This window comes from Mugil cephalus, chromosome 22, assembly GCF_022458985.1.
Source record: "Mugil cephalus isolate CIBA_MC_2020 chromosome 22, CIBA_Mcephalus_1.1, whole genome shotgun sequence".
NCBI lineage: Eukaryota > Metazoa > Chordata > Actinopteri > Mugiliformes > Mugilidae > Mugil > Mugil cephalus.
Window position 1 is genome coordinate 18,518,056 of NC_061791.1, and position 26,904 is coordinate 18,544,959.

The following is a 26,904-nucleotide window of genomic DNA, read 5'->3' on the forward strand; positions in this document are numbered from 1 at the left end:
GATGGATGGATGGATGGATGGATGGATGGATGGATGGATGGATGGGTGGGTAAGTAGGCGGGTAGGTAGGTAGGTAGACAGACTTTATTGGCCCCACGAGGGAAAACACATCTCTGCATGGATTGGCACTTGAGAACCTGTATACAAACAACTAAAACAAAAGAATATTCTAACAGCTGCTGTATCTAGTGGATGACTACCTACTGCTTTATCTGAACCATGTACAGCTGTTTGTTGTGGGGACATGATGCATATTTTGTAAGTTTAAAGCTGTGAAGTCTGTCTCACTCACTGAAATCCTATGCGTTCACTTATTATTTATTAATTGGTCTCCACCCTGATGGGTGTTATTTCAGAGATCCACACAAAGCTCAGATTCTAATGCGAACTCTGAAATCGTCAATATACTCTGTAATTGCACCGCTGCGCTGTTGGAAGCAGTGTTAGAAAAACCTCCTGCAATAAAGCTAAATAAAGACACTAGTGATTTAACTCTATGAGGCTCCTTATACATCAGCACGATCGCATTATTAATCACATGTGGATACGTTTTTAATGACAAACGCACAGTGTACTCATATTCAGTAATTTCATGTGTTTAGAATTATTAATTATTTAGTAAGTTGACAGTACAAGGACAAAATATTTTAAAAGACTCTCATAACTCCCTTAAGGGAGAGAGGTCCCTGTTTTCTTTTCAGGCAGTAATTTATAAATTTTTAATAGCGGTGTTTTCCTGAATGAGTCAAGTCCATTTATTTAAAGGCATGCGTGGATGTGTTCACACCTGTACTTTAAGCTGGCAACTAGAGATCAGATTGCCCAGGGTGGATATTAATGTAATGCTTTCTCACTCTGGACAGCTCTGGCTGACTTTTAGTCTTCTTGAATCCAGCCATGAGCTCTTACAGAGGAACAGATGGGAGCACTCCTTCACCAACACCTGCGTCCTGGAGGTCTTTTTTATGTGTATATCCTCTTTACACTTGGTTAGGTTCATACCGTCACATGCAAGCACACACACACACACACAACCCTGTGATGAACCTTAGGGGATTGTTCAGTCAGACCGACATAGCCTTTTCTACACCGGTGAACACTGCAGGGCATTTGGGATGAAATCAAGGTGAAGGACACACACAGAAAGAACAAACACATACGCAATGTGGCTTCAAGGGTATTTTTATAGCTGGGGTCCAAAGTGCACCAAGAGCTGAGTAGTGGTTGGGAAAGAAAAAAAGGATGCACAGAGAGCATTATCAAGAGGCCATGTGATTAAAATAGAAACACAAGAACAAGATGACACCAAACAGTGACAGAAGAAGTGATGACGGATGCTCTTTTGGTCCATGAGAGGAGTAGAAGGGGAATGAGATGGACATAGATAACGGAAAGGGACAAAGAGCAGTGGACGAAGAGTGAAAAACAAGAAATGACAGTGTAGAGGGATAAGACAAAGATGAATGATTCGGATGTTCTCACAAATGTTGAAAAAGAAAGTTCAATAAAACCGATAAGGAATGTGCTGTCAGTTTTCCAGACAGGAAATTTAATTATCTTTTATCCTTTATTTTAGAGATCTTTATCTTTATATTCTCAGCTTATCAAAAGCATTTTCATCCTTTTCTTTTTGCTCTCCATCCTGCTTGTCTGCAGGGTTTTGTTCAGCCTATTTTACATTGCAGGAGATTTGGTATGGCAAATTACCATAGCTGTTAACTGCTGATGCAATGTTCTTTAGAATAATTAACAACCTATTTTTAGTAGTCTTCCAGCTTTCCTTTGGGTCGTGGCCCAGTCTCTCCATCACAGCAGACTATATCGAAGTTAAAGGACTTTACCTAAGTGACAGAAAACACTGCGTCTGTCTCACTGGATCTGAGCACACCTTCAAAATGTCAGATCACTTTACATTCATGCTACTAGTTGTGTGACTTTAGGAACATAGAAAAAGTACTGATCAGATATCTTGGCTTTAAATATTAAAGGCCCTTATAAAATGATCGACAGCACAGTTACGTATGTAGCCGTTACCAAAACTGACAAGGGTTTAAGTGAACCAAGGATGCTGTGGGGTCCTTTGTGGGGTCCTTTAGTGGGATCTTTGGTTGAGGGAGGGGCCTCTGTGGATCATCCCACAGATACTTGATCAGTTTGGGATCTAGTGAATTTGGAGGCCAGGTCAACACCTTGGACTGTTCCTAATGTTTTTTGAGGTGCTGTAGCTGAATTCTGCTGGGGATGGCTGCTGCCATCAAGGAGTGTCATTGCCACGGGGTAGGGGTGCCTGGTCTGGTCTGGGTGGGTGGTAACATCAACTGTAACTCTAAGTAACATCCACATGAATGTCAGATCCAATAGTTTCCCAGCAGAACACTGAAAGTCTCAATATTGTCAATGTTATTCACTTCACCTATAAGTGGTTTTAATGTTGTGGCTGATCATTGTATTTTTGTAACAACTAGCTACTTTGTTGTGTGAACATTCTTAACTTTGCAATTAAAGAACGTGCAATGTTGTCTTTAGAAAGTCACAATATAAATTTACAAAATGATAGGATGTAAAGCTAACTCTAATGAGTAAACATTAAGAAAAATACTCTTGTACTTTATATTCGCCTCAATCATGTAGGCTTGGGCTCGTTGTAATTAATGTTTAAGAATAATCGGCAGCCGTGCTCAACACGCATAGGTCACAGTTGAGATTCCTCCAGCATCCTGTATGTGTCCAAAAGCAGCAAATCCTCCTGTCCTTCAGCAAGGAACTGAACACCGACCTGCTCTGCTGTGGGATGTCTCTCTGGATATGCACAGCAGCTACCTGCATCAAATAAGAAATTTACATTCCTCCAAAGCCTTTGCCTCGCAGATGGGTCGAGACCCCGGCTGGGCCCTCTTGAAAATTCATCTCACGGAACTTCACTTGTTCCACACTCATCTCAGCATCGGCTTTGGGGGCAGATCAGCATCAGCTCAGGTCGGGCTGAGATAATGGCGAGGGTTAATGCTGTCTCTGCATGCTAAAGCAGGTTTTATCAGTCACCCTTATTGAATTATGAATAGAAGAGGGATAGCAGAGACCAAAGTCTCCTTCATCAAATAATGGACTGGATGAGAGCTCACACTGAACCCCATTATAACTCATTTTCATTAAAGATAAGGAGTTCACATATGAGACCATCTTTTGTTGAGCTCTTGTCTTTCTTTAGAGATGTACCTCACATATAAAGAAACATTAACCCCCTAGCATACCATAATCAAATATCTGATGTCTTGTGTATGCTTTTCTATATATTTTCCCAAATATAAATCCCCAAATACGCTACCACTCACCAGTGATGGATACCTACTTGCACGACCTAATCATTTGTTGCTAATCTTCTGGTCCCTAATACCACACAACACCTTCCAAGGTCCGGCAGATTTGGTGGCAAACAATGGAACAAGAGTTTACACAGTAGGAAGGCATGGTCATTATGTTCATGTTCCTGCAAAACCTATGGCTTTCCTGTTGCATCTCCTGCATCGTCTGGTTTCGTTCATGCACAAATTAAAATGAATAAATACAGCTACTCCTCTCTAAGCGAAAAATCTACCATTGATCAATACACTAGTATTTTATGTATGGAAAGATGGGCGCAAGAGGTTTTCCACTTCACCAAAAGATCAGTTCTCAGTGGACTCACAAAATAAAAAATAGTCTTCGTGTTGTGGCATGTTTGCTTGGACCTGAACTGTTGTCATGCGTCTTGTGCTTGCAGTTATTAGGCTGATGATATTCAGCTAGGGGGAGAGGGAATAATTACATGTCCCACCAATAATGATAATGAACTATTTGAAAACATGCGTGTCTAAGTGTTATTCCTTACAGAGGGATTACCAGCTGGAAAATGATAGGCAGGATATGATGTGTTCGGGAGTCTGACATATTCTCCCCAAGCAATCATTCTCTATTCATTTGAAATTCACGGCACTGCAGAAAATGGTTTGAGATACCGCTTAGGATTATACAACAATCACTACATCCAGGAAATGTAATAGGTATTTTACTTAAGCAATCGTCACGGTAAATCCATAACCTAATATAGCTACGGGGATGTTTGTAGGTAAGGTTTTCGTCTCCGTATGATCATGGATTTATGAGAAAATGAATGACATTGAGTGCACTTATCAATTTATTAGCCTGTTCTACATTTCACACATTCAGATGTTGCTCTTATCCCGCAGAGCTGAATTTCTCCCTCCCTGTCTTACCAGGTTGAACATCCTGCTGGGCGGTATGAACCCTCTGTATTTCCACATTGTCAACGTGTGCTTGCACTGCGCCGTGACCTGCCTGCTCATGCACACGTGCCAACGCTGTGTGTTCGAAAACCCACGGCTGGCCTTCGTCACAGCACTCCTGTTCGCCGTGCACCCCGTCCACACTGAGGCTGTGAGTACATGCCACGCAGATTGTCACAGACTGGCTCAGAGGAGCTAACAATATAGGATTTAGCTTACTTATGCAGTAATGAGACTTGGTTTAAAATGTATCACCCTTAACTTGAAACTTGAAATTAGACTTTTTAGATGAAGCCCCATTATTATGCTGAAATAGCTACTGTGGGAGCAATGACCTTTACCTCCAAATGCTAATCAGTCTCCATCATCTCTGGCCATTCATCAAGCAGCCTTGATTTCTGAAAAGCTTTTCAAAAGTATGTTTCTGTATTTTGGAAAAAAAAAATGTCTTTGCTCTTTGGTCAAATTAATTAAGACATTTTTGTACATATCCTGCGATGCCAACCTTATGGTTGACATTGTTCTGTATGTGCTGAAAAAAGACAGTGACTCTGTATTCTAACTCTTGAGTTTTTAAAGCCGATGCCAAATAAGCTATTAGCCGCATACTAATTGCATACACAAACAACATCAGTGGGCCACTTAAATACAGAGGAAAACTTAGCACAAGGACTCTGGCTAGTTCTTGAGCTGTAAGAGGCATATGACGTTCTGTTAAACTCTTATTGTGAAACTGCTGACTCATGTTCTTACACAAGGCAAACCAGTGCCCAAACTATACTAACTGATTTCCTGGTAGCAGAAGCACCAGCAGGTACCTGTTCCATTCACGGCACACCTTCCACTCTCAATCTTTGCTTCAAGCAAATGCTTTGAAGGCACCAAACTGTCACACTGAGCTCCAAAGACTTAGACTTTAATGATCCACAAGGGAAATTGCTTGGTCACAGTAGCTTAGTTGCACATAAAAACACTTAAAAAATCACAAGTAAAATGAAAGATGAAATAAAATAAGTTTAAAATAAAATAAAAATTAAATATAAGTATTATCTATTAAAATAGAAAATGGAGTAAGTAAAGAATGTACAGAATTATCATTATGAATGAATGTACTAATATAGTGGGCAAAACAGTGTCCAAGGAGATCCAGTTGTTTTGACTATTGCATAACAACAGTGACGTGCATCTTGTCTCGTGCACTGTGGTCCGGGAAGTCCGCACCAAGTCAGATCTCCGTCAAACACCTAACACTACTCACACTCCCTCTGGGTCCCAACACACAGTTCATCCATCTTGCCCTCCAAAGACTTCTCGTTCTCCATGAGCACAGATACCACCCTCAGCCTGAACCTCCTTCTCCACTCTTTCATTTATGCTCCAGCACGGCATCTCCCCGGCGCTTCTTCTGAAGCGCAACAGGAAAGTCAGGGCTCGGCCTCGTTTCAGACATCACAGGGGGCACGGACATCGCTAACAGATGCTCTCTGTAATACGGCAACAGACAGTCACTCCACCGAACGCCACAGCTAAACAAGAAAATTCCAGAAAAAAATAAATAAATTCAAGCTCCATAAAAAGACAAAAACAGCCAAAAAACATGCAGATTGGATTCGGCACAGAAAAAGTCAGAAAAAAATAAAAATAAAAACACTAACACACTAAGAATAACCTAAAAAGGTGAACATCTCAGAGCTACTGCTGACATGCTGCCACTCTTTACCTAATTTACACAGATTACACAATTAACCCCACCATGTTTCACATCACCTTTTCGTTTATTAAAAAATGCGCGTTACTGATTATTTCTCTGTCTGTCTGGTTCGTATTGTTTTACTTGTTCCTATGTTACTGTTTTCCGAGTCTCAGAATAGTAAACATGGAAGTGAAGTGGATCGCTTGCTGAGGTCTCATCAGCTCCGTTCAACTATAATCAGAGTAAACTTTCACCTCAGCATAATTACATTCATTATTTATGCTGTAGCCTACGCGGTTGGCTGATTGGTTTAAGGCATTGTGGAGTTATGATGGAGTTAATTCATTGCCTGTGGATAGTCCCTTGCTTTTTTCTTTCCTGAATTAAATTGCCTTGACTTTTGTTTTTTTGTTCCATGTTCTATTTAATGCAGCATAGTGAAAAATGGCCAAATGGGGAAGCAGAGTCAGGGGCACAGTTTATGCTAGAGTTGATTCAGAATTTATTCAGAGCCTAAACACAGGCGACATTCCCCTGGGGCTTTGCTGGTTTTGTCTCAGTTGAGTATCTTGTGATGCTGCCTCCTAACAGGACACTCTGCCACCTCATACCTATTCAGTAGTTCTTTTTATGTGACTGTGAGGAGGTGTATTATAATCTGAAGCACAAGAAGACATCCCTTTGTACTTGTGTATTAAAAAATTTAATATTAAATCTGTTGAAGATGACACATGCCATATTGCATTGGCTTGGCATTTTTTCTGCATTTGACCCATGCATTCAGTCACACAGTACTGTGAAGACTAGGAGCAGTGGGCTGCCACTTGTGCAGCACTTGGGCAGCAGTTTGTGGATTCGGAACCTCAGCCATTGAGGTGGGCACTGATGGGATGCCAACCTGACACGCTCTGGGTCCCAAAGCTGCTTCTCTTTGTCTACTCCACAGCTCCCCTAAAAGATTGACTCTGGTGGAACTCTTTCTTTTACATAAATCTTTAAATCAATTTCATTCATAATCACAAAGAACAAATATTTAATTTCTGAATTCTAACCCTTTATATACCACTGTGATGACACCACATTTTCTTAAAAAAAACACACAAAAATTAAAATATTTTCAATAATCTGAATTTAAAGTGGATTTTTCCTGTGTTGATGATTACAGTCTATGATATGTCAGTTGTTAGCAATGCCTGCTTCTTGGGGTTGCACTTGTTCCTAGGAAAGGTTGACAAATCAGTGTCGTAGGCCATCCTGGAGAAGTGCCTTTGAGTAGCAGATCCGGTCTCTGGAATCAGCTCAGTACCACAGTCTTATTTAATTCACTCCTGCCTTCACATATCTGAGTCTTGCCTGTCTGGATGTTGGCCAAATTCAGCTGTTTTCCATTTAGAACCTCTGCTCTACTTTCTGTGTGCTTCCCAAAGGGCAATGTCTCCCCTTACCTGACTCAAAAAAATGAGTCAAGTTGTGCAAAGAAACTAGAGAAGACTATTATTTGTTTCTCCAACAGGTGAAATGACAATAAAGAGCTCAGTGTTCGTATGCGAGCGCTAAAGAGAAATTAGAGTGTGGATGAGCCAAAGGATTGGAGATAAATGAAGCAGATGAGCATGTGCAGAATGAAAAAGAAGAGTGGAGCAAGAAAAATGCATGAGATTTAGTGGAGGAGGCAATGAAAGGAAACGAGAGTCAGGCGGAGAGTGAGCAAACGAGGGAGAGATGAATAGAGAGCAGCAGGGGTTGCAGGAGGACATGCCTCCTGCCAGGACGCTTCCCTGACTCCCCGTACAGGGAGACATGAAAAGAGAGGGGAGCGGAGAGAAGGTTCAGAGAAGAGAGATGGAAAGTGAGCTGGGAGCGAGGGAAGCAAGACGGCGCATCAGAAAAGAAAGTGAGAGCAGGAAGCGTGAAGGAGTCAGAAATGAGGTCTCAAAGTCTCCAGGCTGGTGTAGGAGAGAGTTTGATTTCCCTGCTCATCTCCTGGTATGCCAGTCAAAGTGCCAGAACAGGCACAAACACTTAAACTAGATGTGACCGTGAGAGTGGAGTCAGAGCTAGCTACAGACTGATAATGAAGCAGTTGACTCGTGCTGAGTTTTGGTTCAAAAACATTTTATGCATTTCAATTCAGTTTCACATTTGCTTATCAAATTCAAATCATTAAAAACCCTCAACAATCCAGTTCCCTGTATGACTTGTGTTTTTGACCGATGCAGACACCATGGTGTGCTTTAATTGTATGAATACATGATATTTCTGTTTCTTTTGACTCTCTTACTTTTCGACTGAGACTTTCACTCTGGGTCTATTACCATATGACTGTCACATTGTACGTCTGAGCAAATTAAGTTAAGTTTGTCTAAACTCAAATTTTCAGTCAAGACACGAGGTTATTTAGATTATTGTGGCGGATCAAGGAACTTTGAATGCACAACCCCACACAATCTCATAGGGAAATGGAAGCAGAGACTCCAGTACCACAACTTACTGTCAGTCTACTGATCCACGTCCCATATCTGTCAACAGCAGCATGCTAGGCTGTGATCATTGTAGAACTTTCTTAACGTCATCATCAGCTGCTCTGTGTTTTTGTAGACTTGTTCCTCTCATAGATTATTGTGAAAGCACTAGTGGTGAATTATTTAAATACCTGAATATCAATGCCATGATATCAATTGCTCAAGGCTTTGATGAGCCTGTGACAGGCTTCGGGACGTTTAAGAGCGGATCCTTAAAGCCTCACAGTACCTGATAAGTTATGACGAACTGAGCAAGGTCTGGCCCGGATTTCTCAGAGGATCACTGGGGAGGTGTGAATCCAGGGAGGAATTGGTTGGAAATTTCTGTAATCTGACCCGGCAAAACCCTTTGACTTTACTACCATGTTGCTTTATTCCTTTTTTCTTATTCTCTGACTGTGGCCCTGTTCAGAATCAGATTCTGATTCTGATTAATACCGGGTGTGAACAGGGCCAGAGTCATAGAATAACACTGTCACATAAAAAGAAAAAGAAAAAGAGGCATGGTAGGGGAGTCTTGTGGGATCAGATCACAAATGGACAGCTCTAAGTATGTATTCACACCTGGCATTAGAATATGCCTCCATGTGTGGCTTTGATCAGATCTTAGTTATGGGGTGGCAGTAGCTCAGGAGGAGGTAGAGCGGTCGTCCAATAACCGAAAGGTTGGCGGTTCGATTCCGCCCTATCCCTAGTCCGTCCGTTGTGTACCACCTTGCCCTGATGTATGATTCTGAGTGATGTTGGTCAGAGAGGCCGTAGGCGCACATTGGCAGCCACGTTTCCATCAGCCTGCCCCAGGACAGCTATTACTACTGAGGCAGTTTACCACCACCAGGTTGTGACTGTGTGAGCAAATGAATAATGCATACAATTGTAAGCACTTTGAGCATCTAAAAATGGAAAAGCGCAATATAAAACCAATGCATTATTATTATTATTATTATTATTATTATTATTATTATTATTATTATTATTATTATGTCTTGTATGTAAATAAGCACGTACATCATTAGGGAGGCAGTAGAATAGTGTACAAACGTCTGTCTCAAAACAATAGATTATGTGTGAAAGGGAAAAATTAATAGCTCCAACTTGTTTTCCTTTCAGGTGCTAAATCAACTTGATTGTCCAAGTCACCTTCTTGTGTTGATAGTTTAAAGTATTCCCATCTCAGAACCATATAGAGATGTGATAGACATTTAGACTACATGTCGTCTGAGTGGTTGACTGGTCATTGTGTGCTCAATGCATGTTGGGTGCATTTGAGTCTGTACTGTAGTGACAAAGTGGTAGTTTGATTTTTGGCAACTGGGCATGGTACATTAGCCATAACTGAACATGTTCTTCATCCTAATATGCAAAAGCAACTCTCTTCTCTCTCTGCTTATATAAAGTGTGGTGAGGATACATATTATCCCTCTGAGCCTACACAATATTTGGATACTCTGCTAGCTGGAATGGGATTCAGAATGAAAAATCTGATACAACTGGAAAATTTACAGTTTCTGTCATTTACTGTTTGCAAACTGCAGTCACATTTTTATTGAGCCTGCAAAGTGGTTCATTATGTGCCTACATGCACACTTGTGCACGCATCTTGATAACTCAGAGACTATAGTTCAATATAAACTGGCTGCATCATTAGGACCAGACGGAGCTCATTTCTCTTGAGAGTGATGAACAGGGAGATTGGCAGAGACACGCGCACACTCAGAACCACACTTCTTACACACAAATTCAACATCTCCTCTCCCATCTGAGGGTTCTGCCCCTGTTCAAACAGGTCGACTTGTTGCATTTGAGAATTTCTAAATAGAGGCAACCTCCAGTTTCTCTGTATCTAAAGAAAGATTTTTCCTGCTCAATGTTCCAAGTCACTATCTAAATTGAAACACTTAGAGACCATTCAAATCTAAACTTGTTTTCAATGAGGTCAAAGGCCTTTTTCTTAACTGCTATCAAATGCTCATCACACCTCACTGCTCTTTATCTGCAGTCATTCCCTTTTGACCAGTCAGATGGAAACAAAAGACGGACATTTCGTCTAATAGGTGCGTTGTAAACAAGAAAAACTAATGCTAGCTTGTTTGTTGCTGCCCAGATTGCGTCAGAGAACATTAGGGCTGTAGATAGCTTCAGGGATCCTCTGTTCTTACTGAAATGAATGGTAGTTATGTTTCTTTTTAGTTAGGTAACAGCATTAGCTGATAGTGTTAGCCATGACAGCTCAATGATTGAGCGCATGAAGGACATCAAAAAGTTTCAGCCAGTATGTTTGACTGTAAACTGTGATCTTCTGTCCATCAATCAGTGCTGTGTGAATGGATGGAGACTGTATACCCAAATGGGCCTGTGTTTTCATTTTCTGTTGAGAGTAAATTAATCTCATAATCTCCTCAATGCCACGTATTTAGGTGGAAAAGCGTTATATAAAAGCAAGACCATTTACCATTTTAATAAACAGGCGATTGGTCTTAACCCTAAAAACGGAATCACCTCTAGATCACACTGTTCCTGTTACTCAGGATGTATATCGAGATGAAGAAACCTTTATCAGACTGCATGATCAGAGCCTTGACAATCAGTTTGCCATGTACGCAGAAGTCAAAACTGCCTTAATAGGTTTTCTATGAACCACTGTCACATTCATCAAACTATGACAATTCATTGCTTCTTTTTTACTCATGAATCTTTCTGTTTTGGTGCCAATATTCAGCTCTCATGTTACACAGTACCCCAGTCTGTAATCAGACACCCCCATCTCTGATCAAGAAACTTAAATCGAACATGAAGCAAAAAGAGACTCGGTTTTCTGTGTCCGCTATGTCGGGTCTGGCAGTCAGTAAGTTGGTCCATAACCAGTGAATGGGGCTCTTGTTTCAGACCTTAAAAGCCTCCATTCATCCATACCTCCTCTCCGCTTTCTGCTGATAGAACGCTTGCCATATGTGGATCCTGTCAGCCATATGTGTACCATGTACACACACACACACACACACACACACACGCACACACACACGCACACACACACGCACGCACAAGGAATCACAGGACAAAGCTGTCTCTGGGCTGATGGTGAAGGCCAGAGTAGACAGAGCCTGGGGACGGGTGACTGGAGATGCATTAACAGATTCCCTGCAAAACGCTCCGTGTGTGTCTGTTTGGGTATATTTAACCATGCTGTACTTTTACACTTCCTTTCCTCCTGCTCTGGGGTTTGGATGTAGAGAGGCAGCTGCAACCAACCTCGGATTCCTGCTGAATTATGTAATTGGTCTGAATTAGAGTGAGAAAGTAGAGGAGTGTGAGAGCCAGACAAAGAACTGTGTTTCTTTCCTCATTCTCCTACTCTTTGTTACTCTAGCTGTATCCACATGGAGCGTCTTAGTCTGGTAATAATCAGACTTAATTACTGCTCAGTTACATTAAAGGTGTACTCTAACAAGATTTTTTATTGCATTGCATTTAAAGTTGGGCCCCTGAAAAAGGCAGATAACCTGACAAAACCACTGAATCCTTCAGCTCCCAGTATTTTTAATTAGACCCTCGTCGTCTCACTGGTAAACTGGTAAGCTGATCTTACTCACTTACCCTTCATCAGAGTTATTAAGTCAAACTCTTTCATCTGGGTTATTCAGTTAAACCCCCTCAAATTCCACATAGTATATTGTACTATTTTCCCAGGCTAACCTGTGTGAAATCTGTGGAATTCCCCTTAAATGACAATACTTGTATCGGCCTTTAACTTAAATAACCTTCAAATATAAAAATAAATACAATCACTTCACCTTTTTATATCACTCTGGGAACATCTGGTATAATGTGGTGTGCTGTATACATGCGTGCTTTGTGTATAACTTTGTATTTTTATGGTCCTGAATTCAGTTTGTATTTAGTTTGTCTCCTCTATCTGTTTTGTTACCCCTCAGGCTGTCTCTGTGGTGCTGTAGCAACTGAATTTCCCCCATACTGATCAATGAAGTCTGTTTTTGTTTCATCTCTACTGGTCTAGAGCAGTATATTCTTCCTTTGCCCACTGGCCTACTTGTGTTGAGTTACACTTCCTGGAGGTTTTTCAGATTTTTACTGTTGGTGTCTCATTTCCTTTTTTTTTTTTTTTTTAGGTCCAATTCAATGGACTTAAACACTGCACCAGCAATAGGTTAGACTATTCTGCCTTAAACATGCACAGAAATAACATATACATACAGTAATTACAGGAGCAGTGAGGTTTGAGGCAAGCTGTCATGCACGTTAAAGGCCAAGGTTTACCCAGTAATCTCTATATATAGTTTTACATATATTAATTATATTCAACAACAAACCAATATCAACGATGGAAAAATCAGTAAACAAAACTTTAGTTTTCGCATAATGCTAGTCTTGACCATACACTGTATAAAGATGGAGATGAAACTGCTCCTCAAAAGTGAAGCAAAAGCAAGTAGAGCTCCCCCTGGTGACTGACTGCAGTATAGGTCATAAACTCCACCCCCTCTGTGTTACTGGATGTGACTTGGGCCAAACTAAAACACTGAAATCAAATATATATATTTTTTTTTCAAGGACAATTTTAAACATTTTAGTTGGTCAATATAACATTGACGAATGTTAAAGTGTCAGTTCATTCGTCAGTTTGACCAATGCAAGAAAGTGGGGACACATCCATATTTATATTGTACAGTCTGGTCTTGACCATCGTTGGATGTGTGATGTGATGTGACTCTTAGCTGAGCAGATATGTCTTTCTTCCTCACATTCTCACATTGCCAGAACATGTTCCAGAACAATTAAGAAGATCCAAACCAATTATTTAAAAAATAAATAAATAAAAACCTTCATAGAATAAATTGTTTCAATTTCAGCTTCACATAGTGTCACAATTCATGTGAGTGTGTTTAAAGCGAGACACTCATGGATTTCTCGAGGATTTAATGACAAATCACAGTTTTGTATAATTTCCTGTTTATCAGATGCTACCTTGATGTTGAATCAAGCTTGCTATTATGATGTTTGCGGGTACTACAAGTCTGATTTTTTTTATTAAGGATCTTCATGGAGACTCTGCATGATTACATACAGATTATTATTTTTCTGATTATTAAACTATATCAGCTACTAGGGCTGTCAAGGTTAACATCTTAATAACGCATTTGACACTGTTAATTTTGCGTGATTAATGTGCACATGTTCAGTGATTTGACCCTTGGCCAGATCCGTCATTTTGGAACAGGAAGTGTCAGTGTCATGGATGGCAAGCAGCAAGAAGCGTCTCTGGGCAAAAACAGATAGACACGAGTCGTCTGAATAGCAAGCTTAGCCCCAAAGCCCCACCAGATGGCTTACTCTCCACCCGAACTGGGCCACCACCGCAGTCCCAAACACCACCTGCTAGCAAACAGCTGATGCACAGCCCTCTTTCAACTTGCCAAAGCCAGACCATGCTCGATAGCCTCTGAGCATGCAGGACCTTTGAGGTTACTCGGGAGAATGTAACGGACAGTATTTGTCATCATGCTGAATTGTTGCAATAGTAACATATTCACACAAAGTAAGCATATCTGTTCACTCAAGTGTTGAGTGAACAGAGTTGAGTGTACCTTCAAGGTACATTTACAACAGAAACCCTAGAAACTACCAGTTATCACACTAGGTATTTTTGCTGTTAGTTTGCTGTTATATGCAAATAATTTGACATGATTATATTTGCTCTCAGTGCTGTGGATGACAGTGAAAGATAGCGAGGAGAAATATGTCATGGAAGGAGGAGGTCAGAAGGTTGGCAGCGGAGGACTACAGGAAAGAAGAGATAGGGAAAGGAAGAGGAGGGATGCACTAAAGGAGGACAGAAGGTGTAATGACAGAAGTAGCAGTTTGATAACAGACCGCCAAACCATCTCATCTGTCATCAGAAGGAAGCCTGTCCTCTGACCTTGTGTGTGTTTGTAGCACCAAAATGCACAAAGCAACTAAGACAGCAGCTCCTCTTCCTTAGCTCCAGGGAGGATAATCTGTTTACATTCCAAACATAGTATTATTATTCATTATGTGTGTGTGTTTTTGGCTATCTGTGTATATTCAGAGAGAGAGTGCGTCTCTGCACAAACTCATATTTTATTCATGCAGAGAAGACAAGTCAACCCCCCTACCCCCACCCCCACTCCCGTTTAGCCATTTCATCTAGCACCTCTCTCCTTCGATCCTCCATCATCACTCACTTTGCCCTCTGTTCTCTTCTCTTTCATCCAGCCCCCTCGAAGTAGTTGTGGATGACTAAGCAATGTCTTTTTAGCAGATGCACACTGACATGCACACTCACCCCAATAGAGGTCCTAGACCGTCCACTTAAGGATGTAAATAATCTGCTTTCATCTCACTGATTGGAAGTAGTTGAAACCACTTGTGTGTGTCTGTCTTAGAGACACTTGATGGACAGTCCTGTAGATTTTGCAAAAAAATCCACAAAGCAGCAAGCATATAAGAAAAAGCTGCGACGTGTGTGTGTGTGCGGGCTTAAGTGTGAAATCCAATTCCAGAAGGCTGCAGCTGCTCCCAACAGAAGTCTGAGGGAGACACACCCTTCCTCTGTAAACGCTGACATCTGGCTTTGATCGTACCTTTCAAGGAAGACTTTTTTTTGGTGATTCTGTTTGGTTACTTTTTCCTGTGGATAACTTGCGTGGTTCAGTGGTGTGTATATTACCTCTGTGTACTATATAATTTAAGGGGCAATTCCATTTCATTATAAGTAGGGAGTTATTTTCATCTTATTCATATTCTTATCTCAAGAGTTCCACTGTATTAGCACCACATGCTTAGCTTGAGAGTGTGTGAAATATAATTGTGAAGTGTTTATTTCTTGAGTTTTGTTCATAGGCTCATAGGTTGCCAGGCAACCAGCAAAAAAACTCTCCTGCATCTCTTAACAAAAGACAGGTGTTAATTATTGAACAACAGATGTGTTCTAGGGTGTGCTTTTAACAGGCTTGCCATTTAACCCCACTTCAAGCTCTAAAGCTATGCTAAGCAAGCCACTCTGTACCGCTGTAGCTATGCACAGACAATAGAGGAAAACAGTATTTTCTAAAAAGTTAATGTTCTTATCACAAAATGTTGTCAATCTTAAAAATAAAATTATTTTATAATATAATAATTTTATTTCACTTTGATGAATTACGTCTTGGCCCATCAGTGGTTTCTTCAGAAGACTCCGTTCTATTGAAGACCTTAAGCAGTAAAATCCCAGCCCGTCTACAGGATACTTGCACAGACTTACTTGCAAACATAAATACTTGCAAAGACACTGCAGATTATGGTGTGGTGTATTTCTCCACGACGGACTTTATCGAAAGACTGCCTTTGGAATTCCTTTAGTCAGCATGAGTCTGTGTGAAATGTAATGTCTGTATGAAAGGAAACGCACAACTAATTTGGGCCGTTCTTATTTCGGGTAGTAACAACATGATGCTTCCTAAAGAAAGCATGAATCATCAGTGCATGCAGCTTCACCCATGCATAATGCACGTATAAGGAAATACATATTATTGTATTGTATACAATACATTTGTAAGGATTTTAAGTCTTAACCAGAACAGTCTGTGTTTTCCTTGGACCTGGAAGTAACAGGTGCAATCTGTTCCATTCACAATACAAACACAGTGTTCTTTTATTCCCCCAATAAATGTCTCCTGTCTCCTGTGGAGCCAAAATACAACCTTGAATAAAAAACGAAAACAGAATTTGGCATTGAATGCATCTGAGCATTCCGGTCAAACCCAATTTGTTCCTGTGGTAATTCAATACGTATTTCCTGTTGTTTTATTTCCCACTCACTTCTTCCTTCCGTCCTTGCGCCAGGTTGTGAGTTATTGTGTATGGGAGCTGCTCTGCTCACTCTCTTTGAAAAAAAAAAAAAAAAATGAGACATCACATCAAAGTTCATCCTCCTCCCCCTCCCTTTCCCCTCTGCCTGTTCTTCTTCAGTTCCTCCACCCTTCACTGCACCTCCACCCTCACCCCCATCCTGGCCTGCTGTTTATCAGTGTCTCCTGCTCATGTTTACTGCTGCCCTGCCAGGCTGTGGTTGACTGCCGCCCCACCACACACACACACACACACACACACACACACACACACACACACACACACACACACACACACACACACACACACACACACACACATTTGTATGGCCATCTTTGTGAGGGAGGACACTCATTGGCATAATGCATTCCCTAGCCCCTTACCCTAACCCTAACCATCTCAACTAAATGGCTAACCCTAATACTAACCCTAACCCTAACCATAACCATAACCTAATTGTAACCTAAAGTAAAATGTCCTGACTTTACACAAATGTCCTCAATCTGTTGGTAGAAAACTTAAACTGGTTCTCAGAAAGATAGCTGTACAAGAACACACACACACACACACACAGAAAAGAAACACAGACTGATGCCATACATCAGCTTTATGGAGAATCACTTCTTGAGAAGTGTTTAGAAGATGTTATTCACCAGACAGACATCTCAACAGTTTTGTCCAGTTTTTTCTCTGAGTCTAAATCCTGAAATGTTCCAGCTACTGCAATAACTGGTGGGTCAGACAAACACAGCCTCATTAGGCCGACCGTATAGAAAAAGTCTGATTATCCCACTCGCTGAAGCATGTATGCCTGCATTTTACACCAGGTAGTTCAGCCAGGCAGCTGAAATAAATGATAAATGTGCTGGCACCTCTCATAAATTATGTTTTCATGTGCTATGAAGAAAAGACATGTAAATAAACATACATGCTTAGCCCTTTTCTCAGAATGTTTATGACTAACTCGAAGCTGCAACCATTAATACAACCGTTTCCAAAATGTGTCATTGTGTTTTATACCCATATTTTTATAAACACTATTTTAAAGCTTGAGAATTCATTAATACACAGGACGAGATATTACAATCCCCTGTGCCATGATCTAAGGCAAAGAATGTACGTGAGAGAAAGAATGTGAGAATATACAATCAGGCATAACATTATGACCGCCTTCCTAATATTGTGTAGGACTTCCTTGTGCCTCCAAAACAGTTGTGATTCATCAGAGAATGGACATGGTCCTTCTGAGGGTGTCCATTGGTGTCTGGCAAAAGAATGTTGTTAGTGGGGGGTCTTTGGGTCCTATGGGTTGAGGGGAGGGGTCTCTGTGGATCATCCCACAGATACTTGATCAATTTGGGATCTAGATCTAGGAGTGGGGGTGTCTGGTGTGGCCTAGATTTGTGGTACATATCAAGGAGAACATTGAATTGTCACACGATGGTCAAGGTTGGTGGTCATGTGATCGAAGTGCAGTTGCCAAAGAAAGTTTCTTCAGATCTGTTGCATAGATTGACATTGCATTTAGTTCCAAAGTTTTTGGTGTCTAGACAAAACATCCTAAATTCTGTGGTAAGGGTTTTAAATATTTAGTGAAGTACTCTTTAAGTTGGTAATGAATTTGCATCAAAATATTTCTAGTGGATGAAACATATTGACGTTAACATTTCCTCTGTTTGCAGTAAAACACGTGTCTACAGATTTTTGATTGTTTGCCATCGAGCTATCTAGCAGAGTCATCTGGGCTCCTGATAAGTAACAACTTGTATCAAACCGTCAACTTGCATCTAACCAAAATTACCTGTTTTAGTTATATTATTATTAATTTTTTATTACAACAATGTATACTTCACGTTTAGCAGTTCTCAGCTTATCATAAACCAAGTTGGTGAACGTCTGACTTTCTGACATCACCGTGTTAGCTTCAGATGTGTTTCCATCTACCTCTTTTATTTGATTTTTATGTTTATATGCATTTCATGTGCACAGATAGAACTGATACATTTCTTCAAACCCATGAAGTGCTGTCACCTTTAAATCGATATATGGATGGTGCAGAATGTGCATATTATTTGCAGAATGTGGTAGCTCTGACACACCCATCCCTGTGGAGAGAAAAACATTTCAGAAGCTGCTGCAGAATTTCAAGCACTTGTGTCAGTCAAGTTGTAGAACATTGCTTGTTAGTGTGTGGGGCTTTTCCAGCACAGTTACACAGTTTAGCAATCAATCTAAAACTCTTAACACGCATGCCTTTATAGAAAAACTTTGCTTTAATAACAGGCACCTGTCCGGGAATGTTTCTTCTATGGGTCCGTATGAACAAGCATTTCTCAGAGACAGATTCCACAGAAACAGTGATGGACATAAAGTGATGATATGCATGCAACTGTAGCTTAGCAACGTAATGGTCTCCTCATGGACACCCAGCAGTGTTTACTCATCAGAGCTGTCTGGCACATGAGTAACCTCTCAAATCTGTGCATGCGTATTTTTCAGGTGTCCGGCATCGTTGGCAGGGCTGACGTCTTGGCCTGTCTGCTGTTCTTGCTCACATTCCTCTCCTATATTAGGTAAGACATCTGCACCCTTGGCCTTCTGCACATGCGCACACAGACATATACATGAGCATGTGTAAAATACATCAGCCTGCCTGAGAGACTGATGAGGATGAGCTTCGTATGTAGACAAACTAACATACTCCTCACAAGCAGGATGTGAACTGCTATAAAAGATGGTTATGTGGGGCTCCGTGCTTGTCAAAACACAGCTTAGACAGTAGATACACTGATCAGGCATAACATTATGACTACTGACAGGCAGACATGTATGGACATGTACCACCAGCCTTGGTGGCAGCAGCCAAGCCCAGCAGGATGCAGCCTGACACAGACAAAAACGCTTTAGGAACAACTCCAAAAAACATGAAATGAATGGAACATGATTTATTTTATTTTTTATTTTTTTGGCGTTTATTAGGATCCACATTCTTCCTGGGGTCCAACACAGGATATACAGTATATACAACAATGGATTAATACAAACCTAAGGTGGAAACAGAAGAGGAAAGGAAAAAAAGGAAAGAAATAAGAATAGTGCTACTCTCAACTCTTAACACTTTGAAGTGGCAATCATTCAGTTGACTATAGATTCCATATAAAACATATTTATAAATTTGCTAACTATATCATCAAATACCTTACAACAATGTATAGCTATCATAACTTAGAACAAAGCCAACTAATGACATTTTAATAATAATTATTAAAATGTTAAACAGTTTTATATGTATCTATTTATGAAAAGTTTGTTTAGTAACCATTTGAATTATTTTATATGAACAATTTGCTAAAAGTGTGGAAAGTGAGTTCCTTGGATACATAGCTCTCTAGATTACCTTTCTTTTACTACAGTTTGTCTGTATTTTTGACAGTGAAAAATTTCCTCTATCCGCATGTCTTGTGGTATAACTATGATTATCTGAGCTGTCTGAACTTGTGGGGTTTGGGATTTGGATATGGTTCTTATGAATATTAATAATGAATAAAGTAATCTATGTCTCACCAATAGCCAGCTGAGATTTCTATGCATTCTAAATATGTTTGCTTTGAGATCACAGCTGAGAAATATGTGAGCTTCTCTATTTTGCACTTTTTGGAGTTTATTAATTAAGTCTGCTGTGGCGTAAGACCAGAGCACTGGGCAATAGTCAAGCTTTGACAGGATTATGTATAATCAGTTTGGTTGATTTCGATGACAAATATGCTCTACATCTGCAGATGACAGAGATGCCATTTCCCCAATTTATTATTTATTTGTATTTGTTCTCCATGAGAGTTTGTCATCAATGACGACTCCCAGCAGTTAGTTTTCTCGCACTTGGTTGATACATACCTCTTTAATTTTCAGATTTAACCAAGGACTTTTACTGATGTTGTGGTGAGAGCCAATTACCATCTTCTAATTATATAATTGACATTCAATTTTATAATTGTACCTCTGCACGAGTACTTTTACCTGTCACACGGTTACTTACTCCTAAAAGCCAAAATATTCTGACCACACATAGATGAAGCAATGTAAACAAAACAATATCCTGTATGTTTACTGCATACTATGACACATGCAGCGGTGCACAAAAGGTACACACTACTGAAAAATTTGAACATGTGCAAAATAATTTCACAAACACTCATATACCATGCTGAATACATTTTAATCACAAATTCACAAATAAGATGGTTCAACTTTTCAAGCCTCATGAGTTTTGTTCTCAAAAGGCTTCCTTCGCTTTAGAATGTATATATTGTGTATAGATTAGCAGATACCCGAGATCAGGCTGTGCATGCGCACAGATTTTTGAGTCTGTTCACGCTGCTCAGGGTCACACAGGTCCAAGGTGCATTCATGTTTCATGGGAAACTTCGAATCTGGGCTCTGGGCCAAGTAATAAATGTCATTCTTGTAGGCAAATACATTGTAGGCAAATACATTTTTCTAGACATAATAATATGTAATTTCTTGCTTAGTACGACACTGACCTCAACAGAGTGCCACGTGAAACATGTGAACGGGTGAAATGAGCAGTTGTACAGAACAGAATGAATTTGACAAGCACCGGGTTGCTGGCTCGGATCATCTCTGATATGTCAGCAGGAACATGTGTTGGGTAAACGGGTTTGGCCTTTTGAACCTGTCCCTGGACTTAAAAGACCTGAGGCTAATGTCTCTGCGTCAGTCTTAACCCTTAATGGGGTAAGGAACCATATATAGTAACTTCTTCACACATTTTAAATTGCGTCCCTGAGACTCTGTGAGGTTAAGAAGCATGACAAGTGGTTTTCATTCAGCCAAACAGAGAAGATCAAGGAAACATTCTCAGGTCAAATCCGGTTCACCTTTATTGAATTGGGTGTAACTGATTTATTAGGTGCCATGACGAAGTGTCCTTATGTTGTCTAATGTGATAATGTGTATGTCAACAAGTGCCTGAATCAGCACTTATGTTCCAATGGTCTATATACATATTTACATTTGGTTATCATTTAAGGGCAAACAACCATATATGTTAAATCCACAATCTTGATTTTGAAAATTGAAGTAAAACAGTCTTCATATGATCTACAATAGCACTCTAGGGTTGAAATTTAGAATTTTCAAGTACTTACAAGTACTATAAAGGGTTAATTATTCTAAAGGAACAAATTCATTTAACTTATGGCAACTGTTGCTCCATTTGACTGTCTTTCCAAATGTAATCTAATATAATCTTCTTTATTGTGAAAGCTTTGTTCTCTTTCCCTTCCTCTATTTCCTAGGAGTGTGGGTGCGTGTGTCTCTGAGGACTCTCTGCCTTCCATGGTGTCGCCGTGGTCTCTGCTCGTCAGTTTGCTACTGGGCACCTGTGCGATGTTGGTCAAAGAGACTGGCATCACAGTGTTCGGAGTGTGCTTGTTGTACGATGCCCTGGTGCTCTGCCGCAAGCCCCTCATCAAGTAAGCACGACTGCTATTGCTTTGTTTATGTTGATTTGTTTTCTTATCTTGATTTATGCGGACACTGGGTCGCTGAGTGTTCACACAGTTTTTCTATTTGCGTTAGCTGCCCCGCTGCAGCTGTAGACCATTTGTTCACACACACGTACTTATTTTTCTTACACTGTGTGGGTTTTATTTTATCTAACTGTAAACCAGATTTACAGCTTTGAGATTAGAACTTCAATTGAAAAAGGAACATACCTTTTATATAGTGGATGGTGTTATTTACTACTTTTCAGTTCTTTGAATCTGAAAGTGTTAAACTTTGTTTGAAGAAGACTTCTTAAAGGTTTGAATGAGGTCAGGAGGTAAGAATTTGGGCTCAACTTTGTGAAAAGACACAAAAGATTTGCGCATCTAGAACCCTCTCCAGAGTTGTAACTAAACACTGCTGTGACGTGGACCGCAATGGCTGTGATTGGTCTAATGTGCATTTCCATGTGTCCAGCAGCCACAGGAAGCTCTCCCTTGTTCAGCCTCCTACACACCATCTCCTTAGATGTTGATCCACATTTATTAACTTCAACTCCAAAATGAGCCATTCAGTTCCACTCAACATTGTGTGAAGTACAGAGTGAAACTCAACACAACACAACTTAGTGGTGGTATCACAGAAAATAGACTAGTTGCAGTATAAACCAATCTTAAAGCCAGGTAAATGCTTTGAAAGGTTTTAATAGTCAACATTCAGAGAACTGGAAGATTTGATTTAACCTAATAGGCTATTTCTTCTGTCCGACGATTTGGGCCTTAATTTGGCTTTACAACTTGCTTTGACAGGACTTAAATTGGACTTTGTCTTGATGGACTTAGAACTCTTTTTCACTTGGATTGAATTGAGACTCAAAATCAAAATGGCCACTCAGCGTGAGACCAGTCTACACTACTTGCTTGGCCTCATTCCCCAGCTTCCATCATAATGCGGCACTGCACAAAACACAATTTGGCAGAAGTTCTCACACCCTCCTTCACTTGTGACATTGATTAAAGATCTTGAGGGCTCTGTGCTTTGGGCTACTGAGCCTGGACGGTGGTCTTTGAACATTGCTGTAATTAGAGGGGCTTTTTAGAATTCTTTTTTTTTTTTTTTTTCATTCATATTGCTTGAATACTGCTTGAAGTTATCAGGGGCTGAAGTACTGATAACATATTTTAATTAGGCAAGTTGAGGGACAGCTGACAACTCTATTTCTGGAACATGCTGAATACCACAGATTGCAGACATCTAGTAATGTCACATTATCAGATCAGGGATCTTTCCTTGGGCAGATTCTGAATGCATCTGTGCAATGCAAGTGGCCTGTGTGGCTTTACACTGATACCATTATCCATGTCTCACTTTTTACTAGCACACTGTGGTTCCCCATCCCCTGAGTGGCCCTTTTAAAATAGGCCTGCATTGATAATGGAGGGCAGATGCCTGGAGAGCAGTGAGCTTCAGATAAAACACCATCCATTTACAAAGAGACCAACTTTTCCCTGTCTCCTCATCGTTCCCTCTTAATTTAATGTACCATACTGGTGTTTCTTATGTTTTAACCCAACAGGAGTTATTCCTAACAGCGACACCACACTAACCAGGGTCAGTTCATCTAAGTACTAGCTTGCTGTGAGCCAGTCAGGGTCCTTCCATGATTCTTCACACTCCTGATGCTCCACATGATGCTTTTCTGAAAGAAAATAAAGATATCAGTTTGGACCAGTGGTTAATTCAGCTGTAGAACCACGTGTCTCCTGTAGTCGGTCTCCTTGTGCTTATTTTTGTGTTTATTTTTATTTTTACTGGTATACCTAATATAGTACGTTTGGTGATATCTATCTATCTAGCAGCAGCCCATACATTGCCCCTCCCCCATTAATAGAGTGCGTGCAGCTGGAAGCTGGAAAGTGTTTGTGCTCTATCTCTTCTTACCCGTTTATTTTGTGTGCATACAGACATGAAATATATAGTTTAATGAATGCTTAGGTTTTTGGCTGAAATGAGACTTATAACATTTCATTGTATCATTTTTTATTATGTAAGTGAAGTGACGAAAGCAGTATCAGCCCCAAATATTGGCTCAGAAAAATCTGTATCGCATCGGCCCTAAAAAATAACGGTTGATCTCTGGTGTATACATTACTGACTATTCTGGCAGTTGTTATGCAGCAGTAATAACTACTACTTAACTAACATTTGAGCAGTTTATGTCAATTCCTGTGCCCACATGCCCTGCTTGAAGTGTTGCCTGTGCTACCAGTGTAGCATGCAGGTGAGTCAGGCATGCAAGTGAGTCCACAGATTTCAACAGCAATTCACCATACAAATGAACACACACACGCAAAAAAGTATGTTCTTGTGAAGAAGTGGTGTGCCCCTTTAATGTTGCACCATTTACAGTCTGAACACAAAAAGCTCTCCACATTCATCCAGGATGCTCTTGTACTGGCTGTATGATTGTTTCCACATGTTGCCGTGAGCTTGACAGAAAGGTTCTCCCTCTCTGCAGAATCCCAGTGGGGAGTGAAGAGTGTGTGTCAGTGTGTGTGTGTGTGTTAGAGACACATGCCTAGCATATCCTGATTTACAACCTCTGCTAAAAGCTGTGTTCCTGATTTCTAAGAGAGTGAGTGTGCACATGTCTTTCTATCTTTGTGTGGCCGATTGTGGTTCCAAAACAATGTCGTGAGGACATTTTGTTTTTACGTTGAGGGCTCAATTTTGGCTGGTTCCCAAAGGCTTAAATGAGAATTTGAGGATAATGTAATGAACTAGAGAAAGCATTATGCCTGTGTGCTGCAGAGATGAAAAGACATCCGTGTGTCCGTGTGTTAAGGCATGTGTGTGTTTCTCAGCATTTGCATAGGTGTTTATGTATTTGTGTGTATTTTGCCAAAGCCAGGTCCAGATGTGTTTGGAGCCTCCCTGCTGTGTAAGCTGGGCTGGAATGTTCTGGAATTAGCCTGCTGCCACTGGGCTGGGCAAACTGATGCACATTAAAACAGTGAGTGCTAGTGGAGACCTGGGTGTATTAGGTTTAATCTGTATTAGGTTATTTTAGGCAAGTTTAGTAGTGTGGCATACATCCAAGGAGCTGCAAGAATTTTCAGACTGCTAGAATATGTGTAAATGTGCTAAAGTTATTAATTATCAATGGTATTTTTTTTCCTAAATGAGGGACATTAAATGACGGTATGTGCTAAAAGGATTCTTCTGTATTCTCCTGTATAACGATTCTTATGTATTCATCCCCCAGCCATGTTTGCTGGTATAAAAAAACAACAAAAATTCAAAATTTCTTATAGGTGTTTTAATCAAGAAAGTCAAGTTACCTGGCTAGCAATTCCACACTTCACAAAAAGTCCAGCAGTATTTGAATTTGCAAAAAGCTTTAATTTTGTAAAACTCATCTTTTTTAGATGTGGAAAATTTTACCACTGCATGCAATCTAGCTAAGGTGAGTACCCATGAGCGTTGCGCCCATATGAAAATTGTCATGGTTAGGTGCCAAGGGTGTGAGAGCATAAAGCACTCCACCCACAGATTTCTTCTTGTCAGGTCAGGGATATGAACTGATGACTAAAGGCAGTTTAATACATGCACAAAACGTGAGGGTTCAGTAATAATCTTTCTTGGACAGCTCTGTATAGTTTGACCAGTTTGAGCATTTTGAGATTAAGAGTTGTCATGTAGGTTTAGTCATTGGCCAAAATGAAAAGCGGTGCCCCTGCAGATAAGAAGATAATGAAAAATTTATTATGATGAGTAACAAGAAGCCAAGACACAAACGTAGGACAGTTTGGCTCATTTAGAAGAAGCTGGTGCACACAAGAACACAAAACAAGTATTGCAGACCAGCTATTGTCTCCAGGATGCAGGTGAGCGTGTTCCGTTTAGTGAAATCCTCAGGATTAGAACTAGTATTTCGCAAAAGATACTAAATCCTGGTAAACCTCAGGAACAGAAAGGCAAGGGTACAGTTCACAAAACATCCAAGTTCCCTGGACTGGCGAAACAAAAAGTCTCTTTCATAACAATGGAACGAGGAGGAAAGTGTGGGGGGACAAATGAACAGTTCATTATCCAAAACATCATGCAATCTATCAAATATGTTGGTTCTGTTGTGGATTGGCCACAGACTGTAATAAATATCGACAGTGTGTTCCCACTTCCCTGCATTGGCCAAAATGAAACTACAGGTGGTGCCATCTTGGTAGTTTGGAATTAGAGTCAGCCAGTACGGTCTGAGAGTGAAACCACGTGGAGCCATGTACCACATTTCCGCCAGACTCACTGGCCTTTCCGTTTGATTAATACTGCATTATGCTCTACCTCCACCAGTTACGTTGGGCCGCTTCACATGGCAACTGGTTGTCATCATGAGTTCGCATACCGTTCGAATAAATAAGACCTCAGAAAAATGCTAGTGTACGCACCAGTATTACCACTAGAAACTATTTTTGAAAAAAAAAAAAATATTTATATATATGACAATATTTGGCAGTTTGGCCCACTAACATGGAAGGGATGGAGCTTATGATACTGCAGCTAGTCACCAGGGGGAGCTCTACTTGCTTTGGCTTTTTGAGGTGACGTTCCGCCGTCAGTCTTTATTTACAGTCTGTGGTTGGGCGTGTACGACTGCCAACGACTAACACACCGGCATTTATTTACGATGCTTGGGCATTCTGGTTGCTTACATTCAGATACATGCACCTGAACTGGTTGTGCGGTATTTCATCATTCAGCTTTAGAACAATCCTAAACAGTTGGAATATTTGATCTCATTAAAGTTGCAGCCTGAATCTGTTGCTGTAGTTTTGGTCGTTATTTACACTACCAATCAAAAGTTTGGACACACCTTCTCATTGAATTGAATGGGAAGGTGTGTCCAAACGTTTGAGTGGTAGCGTACACCGTTTGAAGCTATGTTTAAAGCTAGTAATGTCGCTTATGAAAAGCTTGACGATAATCACCTCAAAGTTTTCCTTGAAGGCTCCTGTAACATATATTAAGCATTTAG

At 40.4% G+C, this 26,904-nt stretch overlaps 1 protein-coding gene across 1 annotated transcript in view; it reads left to right on the forward strand.

Annotated features, from left to right (window-relative positions):
• tmtc1 (transmembrane O-mannosyltransferase targeting cadherins 1) overlaps positions 1-26,904 on the forward strand; it is a 110,297-nt gene that overhangs the window by 5,680 nt on the left and 77,713 nt on the right. The window contains exons 2-4 of the mRNA XM_047575489.1: positions 4,257-4,434; positions 18,864-18,937; positions 21,683-21,859. Of these exons, the coding sequence (XP_047431445.1) occupies positions 4,257-4,434; positions 18,864-18,937; positions 21,683-21,859 (429 nt within the window). The remainder of the gene's footprint in view (positions 1-4,256; positions 4,435-18,863; positions 18,938-21,682; positions 21,860-26,904) is intronic.